The 18,301-nt window shown below is 38.9% G+C and overlaps 2 protein-coding genes across 3 annotated transcripts; both read left to right on the forward strand.

Moving 5' to 3' along the window:
* The first annotated feature begins 728 nt into the window (after positions 1-728).
* actr10 (actin related protein 10) lies at positions 729-7,048 on the forward strand. Its single transcript, XM_008398371.2, has 13 exons — positions 729-941; positions 1,896-1,968; positions 2,055-2,137; positions 2,285-2,393; positions 2,603-2,710; positions 3,454-3,521; positions 3,643-3,722; positions 4,222-4,257; positions 4,573-4,652; positions 4,796-4,869; positions 5,456-5,537; positions 5,645-5,846; positions 6,059-7,048. Exons 1-13 carry the CDS (start codon positions 865-867, stop codon positions 6,238-6,240), a joined length of 1,254 nt encoding a protein of 417 aa, XP_008396593.1. The 5' UTR covers positions 729-864; the 3' UTR covers positions 6,241-7,048.
* Positions 7,049-11,169: 4,121 nt separating this feature from the next.
* Positions 11,170-17,344, forward strand: LOC103457897 (vascular endothelial growth factor A-A-like). 2 transcript variants are annotated; one of them, XM_008398370.3, is made up of 7 exons: positions 11,170-11,487; positions 13,258-13,291; positions 13,493-13,689; positions 13,771-13,832; positions 13,910-13,936; positions 14,011-14,073; positions 16,932-17,344. In XM_008398370.3, the coding sequence occupies exons 1-7, from the start codon at positions 11,446-11,448 to the stop codon at positions 16,936-16,938; spliced, it is 432 nt and encodes a 143-aa protein (XP_008396592.2). In that variant the 5' UTR covers positions 11,170-11,445; the 3' UTR covers positions 16,939-17,344. The 2 variants fall into 2 exon arrangements, with proteins under 2 accessions (XP_008396592.2, XP_081458705.1); XM_081602579.1 differs by having other exon boundaries at positions 13,910-14,073.
* Positions 17,345-18,301: the final 957 nt, after the last annotated feature.

Raw genomic sequence — 18,301 nt, forward strand, 5'->3', positions numbered from 1 at the left:
ATTACAACCACCTATGGTTGTAATTTTGACAAAATTACAACCATAGATTTAGTTATAAACTAAATCTATAACTAACATTCTTTTTTAGTAATTTCGTTGGACCTGACTGTAAGCTGACAAATAGATTAACATATCATGATTTTATGCATATTATGGCACATGCAATCAATTTGCTCAAATATCTGAGTTATTATCTAAAGTTCAATATTAGGAGGTCAGATACAATTAAGTTTTATTCATTTATTTTGTTAATAAATAAAACTTGCCTTGGCATTTGTTAAATGATAATAAGTAGTTGTGTCTGTGTTTGCGTCTGAAAGAGGTCAGCTCTAACCAGGACACTAAACAGGTGACGTAGCAAAATAAGTCAACCTATTTGAAGGTGTGGAGCTGTTTCTACTGATCCCAGGATTACATCTTAATTACATCTCTAAATCAGTTTTCATGGAAATAATAGTTATCAGGGAAAAGGAATCAATAGTACTTCCTTTTTTTCGACAGATTGTAGAAGAGGAACGTTGCCAAGACAACAGATGCGTTTCAGTTCTTCATGGAAACTAGAGATTCATCGAGTAGGATTTGCTCTTTAAGTTTAAATCTGTAATAGATTCTCTTTTTTTTAGATGGCACTTTATGAAATTAACAATACTATTGTAAAGTGTCATTGCCGGACATAAAATTTACCCTGACTCGTGCCTGTTAGAGAGTTTCTGTCTCCCAGTTAGACTTTTTTCTGCAATCCCTCCGGTCTGTGAAGAGGCAGCCCAGGCTAAGAGGAAGACAATTAGTTTTTTATTATGCGATGTTAAGCCGCGACTGCTAGGCGTTAATAGCTAAAACCATTTTCTGAATTAAATTAGTAAAATGCCAATATTTGATGGGTTGGGAAGTGGAGGAGAGAAGACTGCCATTGTGATTGATTTGGGAGCAGCATACACAAAGTGAGTATGCATTGTTAGCAAAACAGGCTACCGCTACCAGGGTAGCATGCTAACATGTAGCTTTTTTCGCCCATATCGTTGATTCTCTCGTTATTACGATATGTCAAAGATAAGCTGAATTTAAACGTTTGTGGCTAACAATGGAACTGGGTCGTACATATTCAATTTACAGGGTAGAGAGTTCCTTTAATATGCTAAGCCTATTAGCTAATGCTAACGTAGCTGTAGCTGACAACTTTAGCTACAGCTAGGTGGAATTATAAGTAAGCAGAAAACAAAACCCTTAAAAACGCTATCAGTTTTGTTTAAATTATATGGTATGTTGGTCGAAACGTTTTTAATTACGTATGTTTTACACATGTAAGCTCCGTAATGTACTGGCAGTTTTTCCAATTAACCTAAGCTAACACAGCGCCCCAAAAATGTTATTCACATATTTATTTAGCAGAGAAACGTACTTAAAATCACATGCAGATCAAGTGGGCTGCTCTCCTCTTTTATACAATGATTTTCTTTGTGAGTCCAACAAAATGGGGCACAGAGACCCAGTGTTAATTTGTCACTAGCAGATACTTTTTAGTGTTGTTCTGGGTATTTTTTTATTTATTTGGTAATGTTCAACTCCCATTTCAATATGTTTTTTTTTTCCACTGGGTGCACACAGTACTTTAAAAATTTGTGGGAAACTATTACTTCATTATTTTCAATCATGATAATGGTATAACAGGTTAAGGCAGTGAACACATCTTTCTGAATTGTTGTAGTGTGAGATCATTCTACTGCAAGAAAATGTATTTTAAAATGTTTTTATTTACATCTTTGCAATGAGTGGCAGAAGATTTGTGCCATACATCCATATTGTAGTCAAAAGAAGGCTCAGTTGTAAATTTTACAAAATTTCTAACATATATAAACATACATACCAGCTCTGTTGAAAGAATTTGTTTTTTGCAGATGCGGCTTTGCAGGGGAAACGGGGCCCAGGTTCATAATTCCGAGCGAGATCCGGAAACCGGGACAACAGCAGGTAACTCTCATGATTTACTGTAACTAATCGGTGTGTGGGTGGGTTAGCAATGTGTGTGTCCTAATGCTGTGTGCTGTCTCATGCAGGCCACCAAAGTGGTCCAGTACAACATCAACACAGAAGAGCTTTATGCCATCCTCAAAGAGTTTATCCACATATTGTACTTCAGGTGACGTGTTTTTCCTGCAACGAGTGTGCCTATTTCAAAACTGTTGTGTCGTTACAGTAACCAAACACCATAGATGATTCCCAGCAGTCATGATGCATTGTAACTGAGTAATGCAGCCTCATCAAATTAGAATCTGTCCCCCATCAGGCACCTGTTGGTGAACCCTCGCGACCGAAGAGTGGTGATCATCGAGTCCATCCTCTGCCCATCCCACTTCAGGGAGACGCTCACCAAGGTCTTCTTCAGACAGTTTGAGGTACCACAAAAGACAACGATTGTTGTTACAAATGCTTAGTGTAACAGTTAAGATTGTAAATGTGCTTGCTCAGTCTCTCTGCTTCACAAAGCTCACTTATATTAATGAATGGAGTGAAAACATATCTGATGCTGCTGAGTTGCAGACATTTAGACTCGAGTTTAACTCTTTGGCCCAACAGTTAACGTTCTGTTTCATTGTTAATCCAGGTGCCCTCTGTGCTGTTTTCTCCCAGTCACCTGATGGCCGTCATGACTTTAGGCATCAACTCTGCTCTAGTGATGGACTGTGGGTACACAGAGACACTCGTGCTGCCTGTATCCTTTTATTTATTTTTGGTGTTATTGAATAATCCAAAACAACAAACGGCAAGACTGTGAAGTGATTTTTATGCAGATTGTCTAAAGGGAAACAATGAGATTTTTGATATTTGTTAAGAGATTGTTAGTAATCTTGTAATAAGGATTAGTCAGTCAATCACATGTTAAATTAAAATGAGCTCAGAAATTTCCATTCTGATGATTAATTGTTTTTTAAGGTTAATTTTGCTTAAATACATTTTATTCATTGTTTTTGGTTGTGTTTTATTTTGGATATTTATAATATAGTTACAGTGTTGAGTTGTTGTTTTTTTCCATAAAGTTAAAGTTTAGCCGTTTTTGAGAGAGAAAACTTGCATTGTTATGCCGTTATCAATATACTACTTGAAAGTAGTCTCAAATCAACAATATTATCGTTTTAAGTACGATAAACAATAACATTATCGATTATCGTCCAGCAAAATGTATCATGTCAGTAGATCATTTAGGATAAATCCAGTTTAGTTTTACACTTTGACAATTTAATTTTATGAAATATAATTTACTTGTAACATTAAACAATACTCTACTTGCGTTTTGCCTTTCAGCGGCATTTTCATTGTAAGCGTGAAGGCTGGGATTAATTCATTTTCTCTGTTTCTTTTGTGAATAAGGTTGTACTGTTCTCTGTTTCTCTAAAGCAATAACCACGATTTACTAGTGGTGCTTTCCTGAGAACAACCTTAACTTTGCTGCATTAGATTTACGAGTGTACTCCGATCCTCCCGGCCTGGGAGGCTCTGCCTCTCGGAGGGAAAGCCATTCATAAGTCAGTACCTCATTGTCTGTTAATATTTTATTTTGCACTTACTTCACTGTGGCAGTTTTGCCTGTCGGGGTTAATTTAAAACGGCACTGCTTGTTGTTCCCGTTGTGTTTTCTTATTGTAGAGAATTGAACGGGTTTCTGGTGGAGCAGTGCACAGTGGACACAGACACCACCACCGGGCAGAGCGTACCGGCCGTCATCGGTAACGACAGGCAGCTTAGACTAAAAATGTCTGCGACCCATAATGCATCATTCACTATTCATACGAAGAGCTTGTTTCCGCTCAGCGTCCCCGTTGAATCCCTTTCTCTGTTTTTAAATTATGCATTCACAAAGTTTGTGTTAGCGTTTCCTCTTCAGTTTTTCTTAGCAAAGGTAACCAAACTGTATTGTTCAAATCAACAATAATAATAAAAAAACAAATGTAGCATGCTGAATAATTTCTTAAGTCTAAATCGCAACAGATCTCGAATAAATGTATTGATCCTTTTTTATACTATAAAAATAAAGACTAACACGTACTCTGAAGTCCATCTGCTACTATTTAGGAAATGGCAGCAGTCCCAGCTGTTTTTGAATCCTAATTAAATATAACACCAAGTAGTTGTAATTAATCTCCACAGCAGTGTCAGCTTAGATTCTCGTCATAGATTTAAATTGGTGATGCAATAAAAAGTGACGCATTTCTGTCTTTTCCTCAGGAACCATCCCAGAAGAAACAGTGGAGGACATAAAGGGTGAGTTTAATTGGCACTTTCTACTTTTCCTTAATGAAGACCATTGACCAACTACAGGAGACAAAATATTTCAGCCCCAAAAAATCAGAATAACTCAACATCGAGGCATTGCTACTGCTGTAATTCTATCACTGGGTGGTTTATACTGATCATATTGGTATTATCAGTATGTTTCTGCTTAATTCTCTTCACAAATTCTGCTAATAGATGACCTAACCTGTCTGCAAGTTACACCTCAGTTCAGAAGTCTGAGTAGATTGTTGATGTTCACAGAAGTAGTGTGTTGATTTTTGTGTGCTGCTTTGTTTCTTGCAGCCAGAACATGTTTCGTCAGCGACTTGCAGAGAGGCCTCAAGATCCAGGAGGCCAAATTTAACCTGGACGGTACGGCCGAGGTAAGAGGAGTGTTTGCTGCGCTGGTTTCATTCTACTGTTTTGGTTCCTCAGAAAGTTTGGATGCAAAAAACGACCAAAACTAAAGGGGCCCTAAATGTCGTGAGGTTGTACTGAAATCTGTGCAACTTGTGTGTCTTTGCAGCGTCCAGCTCCTCCTCCGGATGTCGACTATCCTCTGGATGGAGAGAAAATCCTGCATGTTCAAGGATCTATTAGGTAATCTGAAGATCTTTTCATCTGCTTTCGGTTTTTGCCGTTTTATAACAACTTAAGCAAGTTCTTGTGGCATTTCTCACTGAAGAACATGTAAATTACTGTCTGGACCGAGTCGTTTTACAGATGCAAAACTTTTAGTTTCTAATGATTTGATCATGATTTTTAGGATCACGATTCGATTCAGAAACATTTTTTTAAATTCAGAAACCAATATTTTATGTTTAGTCTAGAAATGATGGTTAAATTATGTGACTGACAAGGGGAAAAGACTACAAATAAGCGTAAAGTTTATTTAAAACAATTATGAAAAGTTCCATTTGTTTATTTTTAAACAAAAATAGGTTTGTGCATAAAATTCTGCAACTTAAATTGCCAGTAATAGGTTGGCTTGGCTGCCTGACTCTTCCCTAAATTAGAAAAAAATATCCAAAAATAATTTTTTTAAAAACCCCACAAAGCAAGCTAAAATCTAGTTTTGAGTGTTTTCAATTGATTCAGAATTCCCAGGACGAGCAATTATTTTTTATAGAATCCATTTTTTCCTGCCCCTCTGTTTTGTTAACAGTTATTTTGTCCGATCTTGCAGGGACTCAGTGATGGAGATCCTGTTTGAGCAGGACAACGAGGAGAAAAGTGTGGCGACTCTGATCCTTGATGCTCTCGTGAAGGTACGCAGTCATTTAATACATGCAGTTTATTAAACAGATGTTGTAGTTTTTATTTTTATTCATCTATAACTTGTGGGAATCTTTTTATTTTTTGTTTTTGTGTTCAGTGCCCCATTGACATGCGTAAAGTGCTTTCCGAGAACCTGGTGGTGATCGGAGGCACGGCCATGCTTCCTGGCTTCCTGCACCGCCTGCTGGCTGAGATACGCCTCCTGGTGGAGAAACCCAAGTACAGCGATGTTCTGGCTAGCAAGAACTTCCGCATCCACTCCCCACCGGCGAAACCCAACTGCACCGCCTGGCTCGGAGGTACAAAAAAGCGGTTTCAATGTTATTTCCTGCTGACTCTCTGAATGAGCAGATTGGAAAAAAATATGGCTGTGTGGGATAAAATATTTCTTCAAAATCAGCACTTGGGAGAAACAATCAGTCAGCTATTTTTTGGAGTTTCAAATGAGTTCTTTTTAGCATCTGTTTTCCCTCTCTAAACTTTTGTTTTGAATTTCTCTTGACCCCTCCAGGCGCCATCTTTGGGGCCCTTCAGGACATTCTGGGCAGCAGGTCGGTGTCCCGGGATTACTACAACCAGACCGGACGCATCCCAGACTGGTGCTGCTTGAGCTCCCCGCCTCCAGAGTCTTTCTATGAGGCGGGGAAGACGCCCCCTCCACTCATGAAGAGAGCGTACTCCATGGAGAAGTGAAACATAGCCAAATAGTTTTTCACTGAACAGTTCGGTAATCTTTAATTTAACATCGCGACACTTTCTCAGACTGATGATGTGTTGACTTCACACAGATTTTTGAATGTCAACTAGGTAAGACTTTAAACGCTAATTCATGTTGTCCTGGTTTGCATGTGTGTTATCTATAAATTCCCACCATGATGAATGAAATATCTTCACTTAAACAGTAAATGTAGCAACTATCCCTTATTGATTTGCAGTTGCATATACTATTAATAATTAGATGAACACAGGCCTGAGATATCAAATGCAGACATGTCATCAGTCACAACGCTGTACGTGTATCTTCACACTTCAGTATTTTTATTGGCAGTGAATCAGAGGAAATTCTGCAGAAGTCAGCGGAAATGTTGAAGATGACGTCTTACAAGTCATCTGTTTATAACTAAAAGTGTTGCTTATGTAATCATACTGTTATGTCTGTTGAAATGAAGAAGTTACCCATGGAGATTACAGTCAAAACAATTTTCACTTATTTATTGTTTATACCTAGCTGCTGGGAGGTTTTGGATCGTTTTTACCCATATATTAAAGCAATTCTGGATGGATTATAGTTTAGATAGAGTGTTGACTGAAGGTCAAATGTTTGTTTTGCACAATCACTATCATTAAAGGTGTAATCCACAATTTAACCACTCTTGACAAGATGTGTAATTCACTTATGTACCTGGTAATATATTTGTGTCTTGTTTTTGGGCTATTCAAAATGTTCCTTTGAAAATTGCTCTGTAAACCATCATAACTACAAATAAATGTCCAGAATTGAGTTTGCTTCTGATTGGTTGATCGGTCCCTGATGATGACTCCTTCCACTGAATTGCTTCTGAAATAAATATCTCATTGTTTGCATTGTAAGTAGTCCACGTTTGTGTAAAAGTAATCCAGGATTTTGGTTCCCCACCATAAACCACAAATTTATACTCTCAGTAAATGTCACATATGTTTACCTTTCAAAGTAGACAGAATATGTATTGAACATACCGAGAAAAGAGATGGAAATCCAAGGATTCAGATGAAACTATTGCTGCTGCAGAGTGGCAATTAGATCAGCTTGTTTAATATTAAATGATGGATTATAAAAAACAGGTTCCTCACTACCAAAGTATTGCACAACCAGCGACAAACCCCTAAAAGTTTACTGATTGTAATAGTTCCAGATTATTTCTCTAAACTTATGAATAGCTGTGTTTTATGACAAATGTGCACAAAACTTTAATCAATATTCTTCTAATGTAAAAAACAACACAATGATGTGTGATGTGTAGATGTTTCCTTTAAATAACTGCAATTAAAATCACACGTGGATAGGTGTTCAAAAACCACTTCCTGTTGTCTTCTTCGTCTTTTCCACCAGTAGCAACAGACGGTTGTTGATCACATGACTTGTGTAACAAAGTGTTTCCATCGCTTTTTTTTTTTTTTTAATTCGTCATGTTCGGTATTTCCAATTTGCGCTGCATATTGTTATGGTGCATATTGTTTTACACAGTCAGTGGTGGGGGAAAAAAACTGCGCTGCGTTGACTGGAGTTAATCTCCGCCTTCACGAACAGAGTTGCACCTGTTTGGGCCCTTTGGGTCAAGTAAATCACTCGGCTCTGTTACGTCAGACTACTGTGGGCCTGGAAGCCAGTAGCATTACCCACAATGCATCTGCAGCAGCTTAAAGTGTGGGAATTTGGTTGGTTTGGAATTTTAATCGCGGACATAAAAACAATTAACAGAGCATCACAGTGGTGTAATTCTGATTAGGACCCTGTTTGGCTCTTATAGTCAGAAAGTGAGGTGTTTCTGTCATTTTTCTCCTAGACTTCTCAGTGTGGTCCTGTTCAATGCGCGCCCTTTTTCAGGTGATTGCATTTGTCAGCCATGACCTTGCTTTCATACAGCTCTCCTGTCCCACCTGCTGCTCAAGCTGAGGACAGCCGTCCTCCGACTGGAACTGGGACCTGATCCTCAGTGAGGTTCCCAGAGACGGGAAGCAGCAGCTGTCCGACTGACCTCTGCTTCTCCGGCATAGATGGAGATCAGGAAGGAGATTTCCTGCTATGTGGGTGAAGAATAAGGTAGTATCTTTTCAGAAGACTATGAAGATTGTTTTCATGATTCATAGTAATCTGAAATGGACTACAATTTTATTATTAAATATGTTCTTTTTCCATCCCCGCCCCCCAAGCAGTAAGGGACTTTTTCAAAATTGTCATTCCCCTGGACTTTTTCTACATTTAACTTCTACAATTCTTTTCCATTTCAGCTGACCGGAGTTGGGGGAAAAAAGTGAGTGGATTCGTGAATGTGGTGGGTCTGACCCAGAAAAGCTGCGAGAGCTAAAGCAACTTAAACGCACGCAGAAAAAGGCGCCAAACTAATCCAGTATGTTTACCACACAAACTTCAACCTCGGGAGCAGATTACCCCCGACAAAGAAATGTTTAGTTGTATGAAAAAAAACTACGGTCCCCATTATGTTTCATGTTTGTTCTAATAAGCAAATTATTTTTAATTTCTTAAAAGTCTGAGTGACAAGTGACTAAAACCATATGATTGTGGTAGAAGTAAAGAGAGACATGGGAAAGGTTAAGAACCCACTGCACTGAACCCCATTGAAAACCTCATGGTTACTCCACAAAATATTGATTTCTGAACTCTTCCTGAGTTAAACATTAATATTGTTGTTTCTAAGTGAATATGAACTTGTCTTTTTGCATTATTTGACCTCTGAAAGCATCTGAAAGCACTGCATCTTTTTCGCTATGTTGACTGCTTCTCATTTTCCGCAGATAAAAACGAAATTTTTGCTTGGAATTTCAGAGACTTGTTGTCAGTAGTTCATAGAATAAAAGCACAATGTTCATTTTACTCAAACATTTACATATAAAGAGTAAAATCAGAGAAACGATGGCATCCCTGCCACACCATCAATCTAGAGGCTCTTTCAGCGAGTCATTTGGAAATAACAAAACCTGAGATGGGCTCTTCAGGGCAGACTGCCATGGAAAAAAACCCTGTGAACTAATTTGCGCTGTGAGTAGACCTGGTCCACTGGTCTGGCAACAAAACCCACTGCTTCCCTGCGTGAGATTGCACCAGGCTCAAATGCCAAGTCGTCAGAAAACGTCAACAGGGCCACGAACCTTTTGGTTCAAGCAAGATTTGAAAACCTGGTTACTCTTTTTTTTTTGTTTTGTTTTGTTTGTTTCCCAAAGTCAGAACAGGCAAGAACATGTCCAGGTTTGTGGCAATAAATTTTTACAAGCGTGGATTTTGTATAATGAGCGCGCAGCTGACTCAACAGCAGAGTTAACGGTGATTGTGATCAGATGGTGCGCTGCTTCCATCTTTGTTTTCGTCCTCACTGAGATGGACTGCAACAACAAGTCAGTCCAATTATCCAGTAAGCAGCACTTAAACTAATCTGAGTTCATTCTTAGAAATGTGAAAGCAGAAAGAGAGAACAATATGTACACTCACGCAAACCGCACGATAAATCTCGACAGTCACGCACGCCGATATCTCCAATGGAGCATCGCTGGATATAAACATGTCAAAAGAGGTAGATGAAGACTTGTGGGGGGTTTTAGGAACATTCTGATCATTCCTGTATTGATAACCTCAGGTCTTCCGTGCAGGAGAAGAACAAAAATGCTTGAACTAACAACCAGATCCAGATGTGGAGCCTGATCGGCCGTGTGCAGACAGATGTTCCTGAGATCCAGGATCCGGTTACGAGCTCGAAACGAAGAGCTCGAAACGGTTTAAACTCATACTGTGCAAGTCAAACATTGCATGGCGTCTTACGTGTTGTTAGAAACATCGGCGCTCTTTTTTAAATTTTTTATATGATGATTATGTAAGAATGAAATAGAAGAAAGATGATTTATCGCTAACATTGAATCAGGCAGTTATTAAGTGATGACTTCATAGAAACACACACGCCATGATGACCATTTTACAGCTTGGACTAGTCTCAACAGACTCTTACCTGGAAAAGGAAATAAAACTGGTTGAACGCATCTCAGTTTAATCCACACTTGCACATTTTCCATCACCCAGGAGGTGCGTTGCTTTGCAAAAGTAGTGATCCACGGTTAAACAAGGAATAATTTGGAAAAAAAGAGAGAGGCTTATAAAAGAATGGGGACAGGATTAAATAAGTTTATACTTCTACCAACCTAATTTTCAAACAAAAATAAAAAATAAATGATATTACAGTATATGTTTGAAATAAATAAATAACCAAACCATTTTCACATTTTGTCATGTTGCAAATTGTCAGATTTTACTGGGGAGGGAAAAAAAGCCAGAATTAAAAATACCAATAAAAGCATAATCTAGATTTCCATTCAGTCCCCCTTTACTCCGATACCCTTAAATAAAATTCAGCTGAACCAGTTCACTTCTTTATATTCGTAGGGAATATTTGTAATTCAATAAATTGCAAGTCGTGTTTGTCCTATTAAAAGGTTTGAGGATAGCCTTTGAGCATGTGTGAAACATACTTTTTTATTTTAAATATATATATTTTTTAATTAGTCAGATGCAATATTGTAATTTTAAATGTCGTGTCTACATTAGCTTTAAGCAGAAAATCATCATAACTAACAGAAATGCTTACAAACTTACAAACATCCATTAGCTAATAAATAATCTATATAATGTGTTTCTCTTAGTTTCTCTTAGTTCAGGTTCCTGGATTATACTGACTTTTCAATAGCATTGTAATGTTTTTAATTAGTCTGTAATGTCAGTATTAGAAATCTCCCAAAGCAAAACACCTGGCAAACTTTGGCAGAAGAAAATTAATCTGAATAAAAACATATTTTCAGCACAAGCAGACCATCACCGATGGTTGATTGGCTCAATTTTATCCAAACTTTTTAAAGCTGTTTTTGAGTCCCACGCTCTCAGAAACGTAGATTTCATCTGTCGTGAGTAAATCGATGGAAGCTGATGCAATCCCGTCTGAAGAGAAGTCATTTGCTGAAATTTCTGAGGAATTCTGACGGTGGTTTCTGCTTAATCACTTGCTGTCCATATAAACCCTCTTGCAACTGCGACGGCTCCATTTTCCAGCGGCTCCACGCCCCGTTTGTTTATTGGCTTTTCATTTCTTTCTGACTGCCTGAAAGGCAGAACGGCGTAGACTCGTCCTCTTCAGTGGCACCATGTATCTCCTGCTGGTTCCTCTGCTGCTGGTTCCGGTCCAAGTAAGAGTTTTGTTTTTTTTCTTTCTTTAATTTGTAAAGCTCACTCTTTTCTACATGTTTTTGTTTTTTGTGCTGTCGACTGTTTTCCCCATAGTAAAGTAGACCTCTTCAGGTTCTCCGGGTTGTATAAAGCAGCAGTACGAGTTTCTGCAGGATTATTTATTCTGCATGATTTCACACATTTTCTCAGACATTTACAGTTTTCATGAGAGTACAATCACAAACTGTATTTTTGAGCAGATAAAAAAGTCTGACCTGTGGCCCTTGAGGCCCTTCATAGTGGCTCTCAATAACCAAAAATAAGAACAAATTGACCAATGTTTTATTGAACAATAAGGTGATTAAAATAGCTGGTTTTACCAGTTTTTATGTTTTGTCTGCATAGACGAATTATAACGGAGGCTTAATAAACATTTTTCTTGTTCTCTGATTTGTTTAGTTCTGCAATGAGAATGGATTTGTTCTCTTTTTTTCTTCTACTCAAGAACCTTAAATAGAAATAAGATTAGACTTAATCAGAACACATACTGCTTCTTTAGTTTCACAACAGGCATCTAGAAAACAATGAAGAGAATCCAGAGCACGACGCCTCAGAAGAGAAAGCCCACAGCATCACAGATTAGCTACCGTGCTTTACAGTTTTTAGCTTTTATTTCAGTGTTTGTTGCCAAAAAACGCTTCATCTTAGTCTCATTTGACCAAAAGATTTCCATTTGAAGTCCCAGTAACGCTCCGCAAACTTTATGCTTCTTATTATTTTAACATGTTTTCCCCCTACTGAATAAAAGATTAAATCTCCACAGAGACACTGAGTCTCCAAAATGGTGCTTAGGGTTTTCTACTTTGATGCATGATAGTATTTTTATTTTTGCAGCGTTTAGGTGAAACGTGTAAAACCACACCGCTGCTGGACTGCATGCATGTGACGTCTGGTTTTTACTATTATCATGAACGCAGCTGTCACACGCAGCTGGTTTAGGTTCTGTTGCGTCAGACTTGAGCACGATTTCCTAAATAGCCAGGAACACATCGCAACTACTCACAAGAAGTCCCTGAGAGCAGCAAGTACAGGAAGAAATTATGATTTGATTATATGTTCTGGTTAAACAAACAGAAAAATCCAAATACCTTTAATTATCAGATAGCTAGGTTTACCTGAATGAACACTTTATTACATTTTATTCCAATTTTATAGTAATTTTTGGTATATTTAGGTTGGAAGTAATTTTTTTATATAACTAACATGTTTCTTTGACTGGACTTTGTTTTAGCGTTTTGGAGTAAAGAATGACAATTTGATATGCATATTGTATATATTTTTTAAATGTGATTTCTTCTAGATATAACCAATGCGTATTCACAATCAATGCTCTTTTTACAGAATGGTGTTAGTTTTGAGAAAGCGGCCTTGTTTGATTCTCTCTCTCTCTCGCAAAAAACAAACTTACTGCTTGATTTTAAAAATTACTTAAAATCCAAATCTGCTGCGGGGTATGAATAACTTTGAGCCCAACTGAACGCAACAACTTTTTGTATTTTTCCTTTTTTACCCCCCTCGCCCCCCGTAAAATTCCCATTTTGAGCGTCGCTATTCCACCACCGCTAGAGGGAGCTGTGAGACTGCTAAATGCTATTCCTGAAACTCCCATTTGCTGCACATTCGCTTTGTATTTGTAGCCCGATCCTCGCAGAATTGAAAAGCGACACTCAAGTGTATTGCTCTGTAAAATGATCTATTTTTTGTTTATTTATTTATTTGTTTTTATTTAGATGCTCAATCTTCCAGGGAAGGAAAGGCCAACGGGTAGGAATAACACGCTAATTTAATCTTGTTGCTATAACTGCGTATTTTTCTTACCATAATTTACTACCCAGCGTTTATAGTTGTTTTTTATTGTTGTAGTATTTTATGCCTTCTGTAATAGATTTTAATTTGTTTCAAGTGTTTCTGTTCTGTTCTATATATGATCCAAAGTGTCTCCTAACTTTTTTTTTTTTTATGTAGCACTGGGATTCACGGAGGTGCTAAACAAGAGCCTTTGTCGACCGATTGAGCAGTATGTGGACGTGGAGAAGGAGTTCCCTAAAGAATTTGAGGGTTTCTACATACCTCGCTGCGTCTCACTGTTTCGCTGCTCCAGCTGCTGCCTCGATGAGTCTCGGGAGTGCTCTCCTGTCGTTGAACGCAACATAACCTTGGAGGTGAGGAGAGGTCACGGGCGCTTTCAGACGCAGTTGATTGCATGAGACGTTCACTTCCCTCCCCTCCCCTCATGTCTGCAGGTGAGTTGGTTGCATCAGGTCATCAACCTCACGTTTGTGGAGCATCTGGAGTGTGGAGTGAGGTAGACTAATGTCAGACACACCTGGTTCAAATCAGCTGGTATAAAACTGGAATATTAAAGCTGTTCTCCCTTTTTAGGCCGAAACAGTATCAAAATAATACAAGGTCAGTAAATGAAAGGTTTTATCTTTTGGGATCTGAACTTATCTTTGACTTAGTAATATTTTTGTTCTTCACAGCAACGAGGACTCTCTCAGGGACAGACCTCAACGGAGGAAGAACAGAAGGAGAAGATGTGAAAAGTAAGACTGATCTTGCCTTGTCTTGACTCAGCCTGATCATGGTGAACAAAGCGTCCAAACGTCCTCTAGTCCAAAGCCGTTTCCGGAAGGTTGCAGAAACTTTGACACATTAAACCAAGGACAAACATACAGATTTAAAGTAGGAAGAAGAAATCAACTAATTTCTGTCTCTGAAAATCTTGTTTTGGATCAGATCCCAAGATACTCCAGGGTGACTGTTCGTAGAGTGACTGCAGAGTCTTTAAGGAGAAACTTGACTTTTGAACAATCTCCTTTTATCCACATTTCAACCATCTACTGTCTGGAGAAATTGTAGGTAGTTCTAGTTTGTTTTTTTTGTTTTTTTTGGATGACTTCCTTCCTCCTCTTTGTGCAGTTCACTAGAACCGCTGGGACATAGCAGAGCTGCCCCACTTGTGGGTCACTGCAGATTTTCGTCAAGTCTGTTGAAACAGAATGTGGCGAGAGCAGAACAGAGGGAGTATTTTCAACCATAAACTCAACAGGATCTATTTTACAAAGAAAATAAGTCAGTAATACACAGAATCTAATAACTAAAACTTACCTACCAGTCATCCCTTTAACAATACTGTATATTACAGACGCTCACATCCTCAACTCTCAACACGAACTATGAACCATCTGGCAAACGGTTTAGAAGCCGTGCAGATTTAAAACTTAATTGATCCCTGCATCAGTCAGGTTTTAAATAAAGTAGACATGCGGTGTTTTGTCATGCTGCCGATGCTATAATCTGATTTCTTGGTTTGTTTACTCGCTGGGATGTATGTGAGAATGTGCGATATTTCATTGAGTAGTATGTGTTTTTGATTTTATTGTGTGTGGTGTATTTTTTTTTTTTTAAGAACTTACAATTTTATTATTTTTACAGACCAATTACAACAGCCATACATCAGTAGTACATAATACAAGTGTTGACAATATGAAGTTTCCCATAAAATAAACATCTTAGCATGACATCTTATGACCTGAGCATCACATCTGTGGACTCATCACCATGCAACCCTAAAATAAGGACACACTTATTTACATCAACAGAGCTTCTGCTGGCCGTGTGCTGAGTGTTTTAACGCCTTTATTAGCGTACTAAGTCCAAGTTAAATTTTCCCTTGGGGACAATGAAGTGTCTCTGTGTTGCCCTGTGGCAGACTGGCGACCTGTCCAGGGTGTACCCTGCCTCTCGCCCGGAACGTTAGCTGGAGATAGGCACCAGCAACCCTCCTGACCCCACTGAGGGACAAGGGTGATAGAGTGGGCTGCACAGTGGTGCAGTTGGTAGAGCTGTTGCCTTGCAGCAAGAAGGTTCTGGGTTCGATTCCCGGCCTGGGGTCTTTCTGCATGGAGTTTGTATGTTCTCCCTGTGCGTGCGTGGGTTTTCTCCGGGTACTCCGGTTTCCTCCCACAGTCCAAAAACATGACTGTCAGGTTAACTAGCCTCTCCAAATTGCCCCTAGGTGTGAGTGTGTGTGTGCATGGTTGTGTGTCCTGTGTGTCTCTGTGTTGCCCTGCGACAGACTGGCGACCTGCCCAGGGTGTACCCCGCCTCTCACCCGAAACGTTGGCTGGAGATGGGCACCAGCACCTCCCAACCCCACTGAGGGAAAAAGGGTGCAAGAAAATGGATGGATGGGACAATGAAGTATACATCCATGCAAGTTCTTTATCTTGATTAAATAGCAGACTTTTTTGGAGGTATTTTAGTGGTCTCTTCCAGTGCTAAGTAACATCTGTATCTGCCGTGTCACCACCAGCGATTTTCTTTTTGGGGGAACGAGAGAGAGAGGGAGAGAGAGAGAGAGAGAGAGAGAGACAGAGAGAGAGAGAGAGCTTGAGGAATCTGGGTCAACAGCTTGCAGCACTGCCTGCAGGGCGTCACCAGCTCCTCTGCTTCACAAAAGGAGAACGCAGCAGTAGAAACACACGCATTTTCCAAACCACTTCACCTGGAAGCCGGTTATTTTGGGCTTCGGGTCACTGGCAGGGTACTGCTAAATTCAACTGCATGTTTGGTTTCCCAGGAAACGTATAGATGTGTTATTTCATTTAGAGTGATCATTTCGCTACATTTAAACATGATTTAGATCCATTATCTCCTCATCGGCTCTCCAAAACGTCAACAAAAAGTACATTGTATTCACACACCTTGTAAACCTTTTCGCATCTTGTCACGACAACTCCAAACTTCAGCGTAAGACTCTGTGAGATAGATGAACACGAGGGATTTATCAACAGTGAAGAAGAAGGGTTTTGATGTTTTCTATGAATCTGAAAAGTGTGGCCTGGCTTCAGATTCATACCCTCACTCAGAACAGCCTGTTTGCATATCTAGAGAACCACATTTCTGCCCGTCCTTCTCTGCAAAATAACAATGCACAGGCACTATATAAAAAAGCATCTGAACACGTTTTCTATCGCTTTTCACTATACATAACTCAACAGGATCCTGCTGAGAAAACAGAGAATATTTTACTTGATTTGTGCAGGAATACACTGGATGTTTTCCAACCCCCGAAACTTGCGGGGCGGAGGAAGGAAATATTCCTAATTCTGAACGAACCGCCACTTGCTCCATCTGCCTCAGTGTCCAATCTGACCAGTTTCCCTGTCCTGACTGAGCTCTGCCATTTTGGGCCAGAGTCCCATTTCAACTTTTCGTTGCTTTATAGATTCATTTCAAGCATTTCAATGCATCAAACAAATCGAAAGTGTGGCAAATGAACACCAGGTGTTTTCTAAGTGAGTAAGAATCTGAAATTCAGTTGGAGTGAAGGAACAAAAGATGTTATCATGCAGTTCAAAGCGATTTGAATTCATTTCCATGTACTTTGTCTTTCCAGGTGCTAGTTCTCTCACTAGAAGATACGTCTTCATTGACGGAAACGTCTTATGGGATCAATATTTCCGTCCTCTGTACATAGATAACTTCCTGCATTCGTCCCACCAGAGGCCAGTTGTTCGTCTGCAAGCTGCTCTTCATTATTTATCAAAGAAAAAGGATCAGCCTTTGATCCTGGCTGCTGCTTGTTTTGGACCAAAGTCGACTCAGTCTTTCATATTCTCATGTGAAGTTTGGACAATGTACCTAAACTACAGAACACAGAAGACGTTTATTTAAACTTTTTTTATATATATTTTTTTTTATCAGTTGTTAACACAAAGACAATGAATAATACACAATCGGCAATGTGTGTATTTTTAAAGATTTATTTAATTGATAATGAGTTCAGTGAATAAAGATATATGTAAACAACAGCGATTCTCTATGGTCTTTGTCTGAGTGTCAGTAAACACTCTGAGACATTAAGAGTATTTAGACAACCCTTAAGCTTTTTCACATGTTACACCTCAAGTAACAACACCAAACTTTAATGTATGCTTGCGATTTCAGGTGATACGCAAGCAGAAGGTGGGCATAATTGAAAATAGGATTCATAGTTTTCAAATTCTTACCAGTTTAGCACATGTAGGAGCAAAATTTGCATATAAAATGCAATTTTTGCTCATTTTTATAAGCTGACAAGCTCAAATCTAATCAGATCAGATTACTAACCTCAATGTCTTGCCACATATTCCAAGATTTAGGTTTTGACTTTGACTGGGTTAGTCTCTGTGTTCAAAACGTCGAATATTGTTTTGTCCTGGCTGATTTGTTGCTTCGTCTTGATGTGCTGTGCTCACTTATGTTGTCTAACAAAACTTTTGAGACCTTCACAGAAAAGTCACATTTAAACTGAACAGTTGTAGCTCGGCCAAGAGGAGAGGATACTTTTGTGAAGCACTTGGTTGCTGCTTTCCATATGTTTAAAAAGCATTCTCAGTCATTAGCACAGACGTGAAATGCTACAGATGTGGTTAGATTTAACAGCAAGGATGTGTCTAAATTAGCATCACAACAGAGAGAACTTGGTATAGCTTTTTTTTTTGTCAAAGTCAAGCTATTGTTTGATTTTCTGTTTTCAAATGTGGCATCAGTTTAAACTTAAAGAGATTTTAAATATGAAAGACTTTTTCTTTCCAGAGTACGCATTCATAATTCGATAATAAGTCTGCAGTCTTAACCTCAGCGTAAAGACATGCATAAAGGTTGATGCGTGCACGTGTTGCCTCCTTGTTTTTATGGGCAAAGTAAAACAGGTTTATTTACTCGGCGGGACACGCTGCAGCAGAGAAGACTAGTAGCTCTGCTTTGGATAGCGCCAGGTCAAGC

Source organism: Poecilia reticulata, chromosome 21 (genome assembly GCF_904066995.2).
Source record: "Poecilia reticulata chromosome 21, P_reticulata-male-v2, whole genome shotgun sequence".
NCBI classification, from domain to species: domain Eukaryota; kingdom Metazoa; phylum Chordata; class Actinopteri; order Cyprinodontiformes; family Poeciliidae; genus Poecilia; species Poecilia reticulata.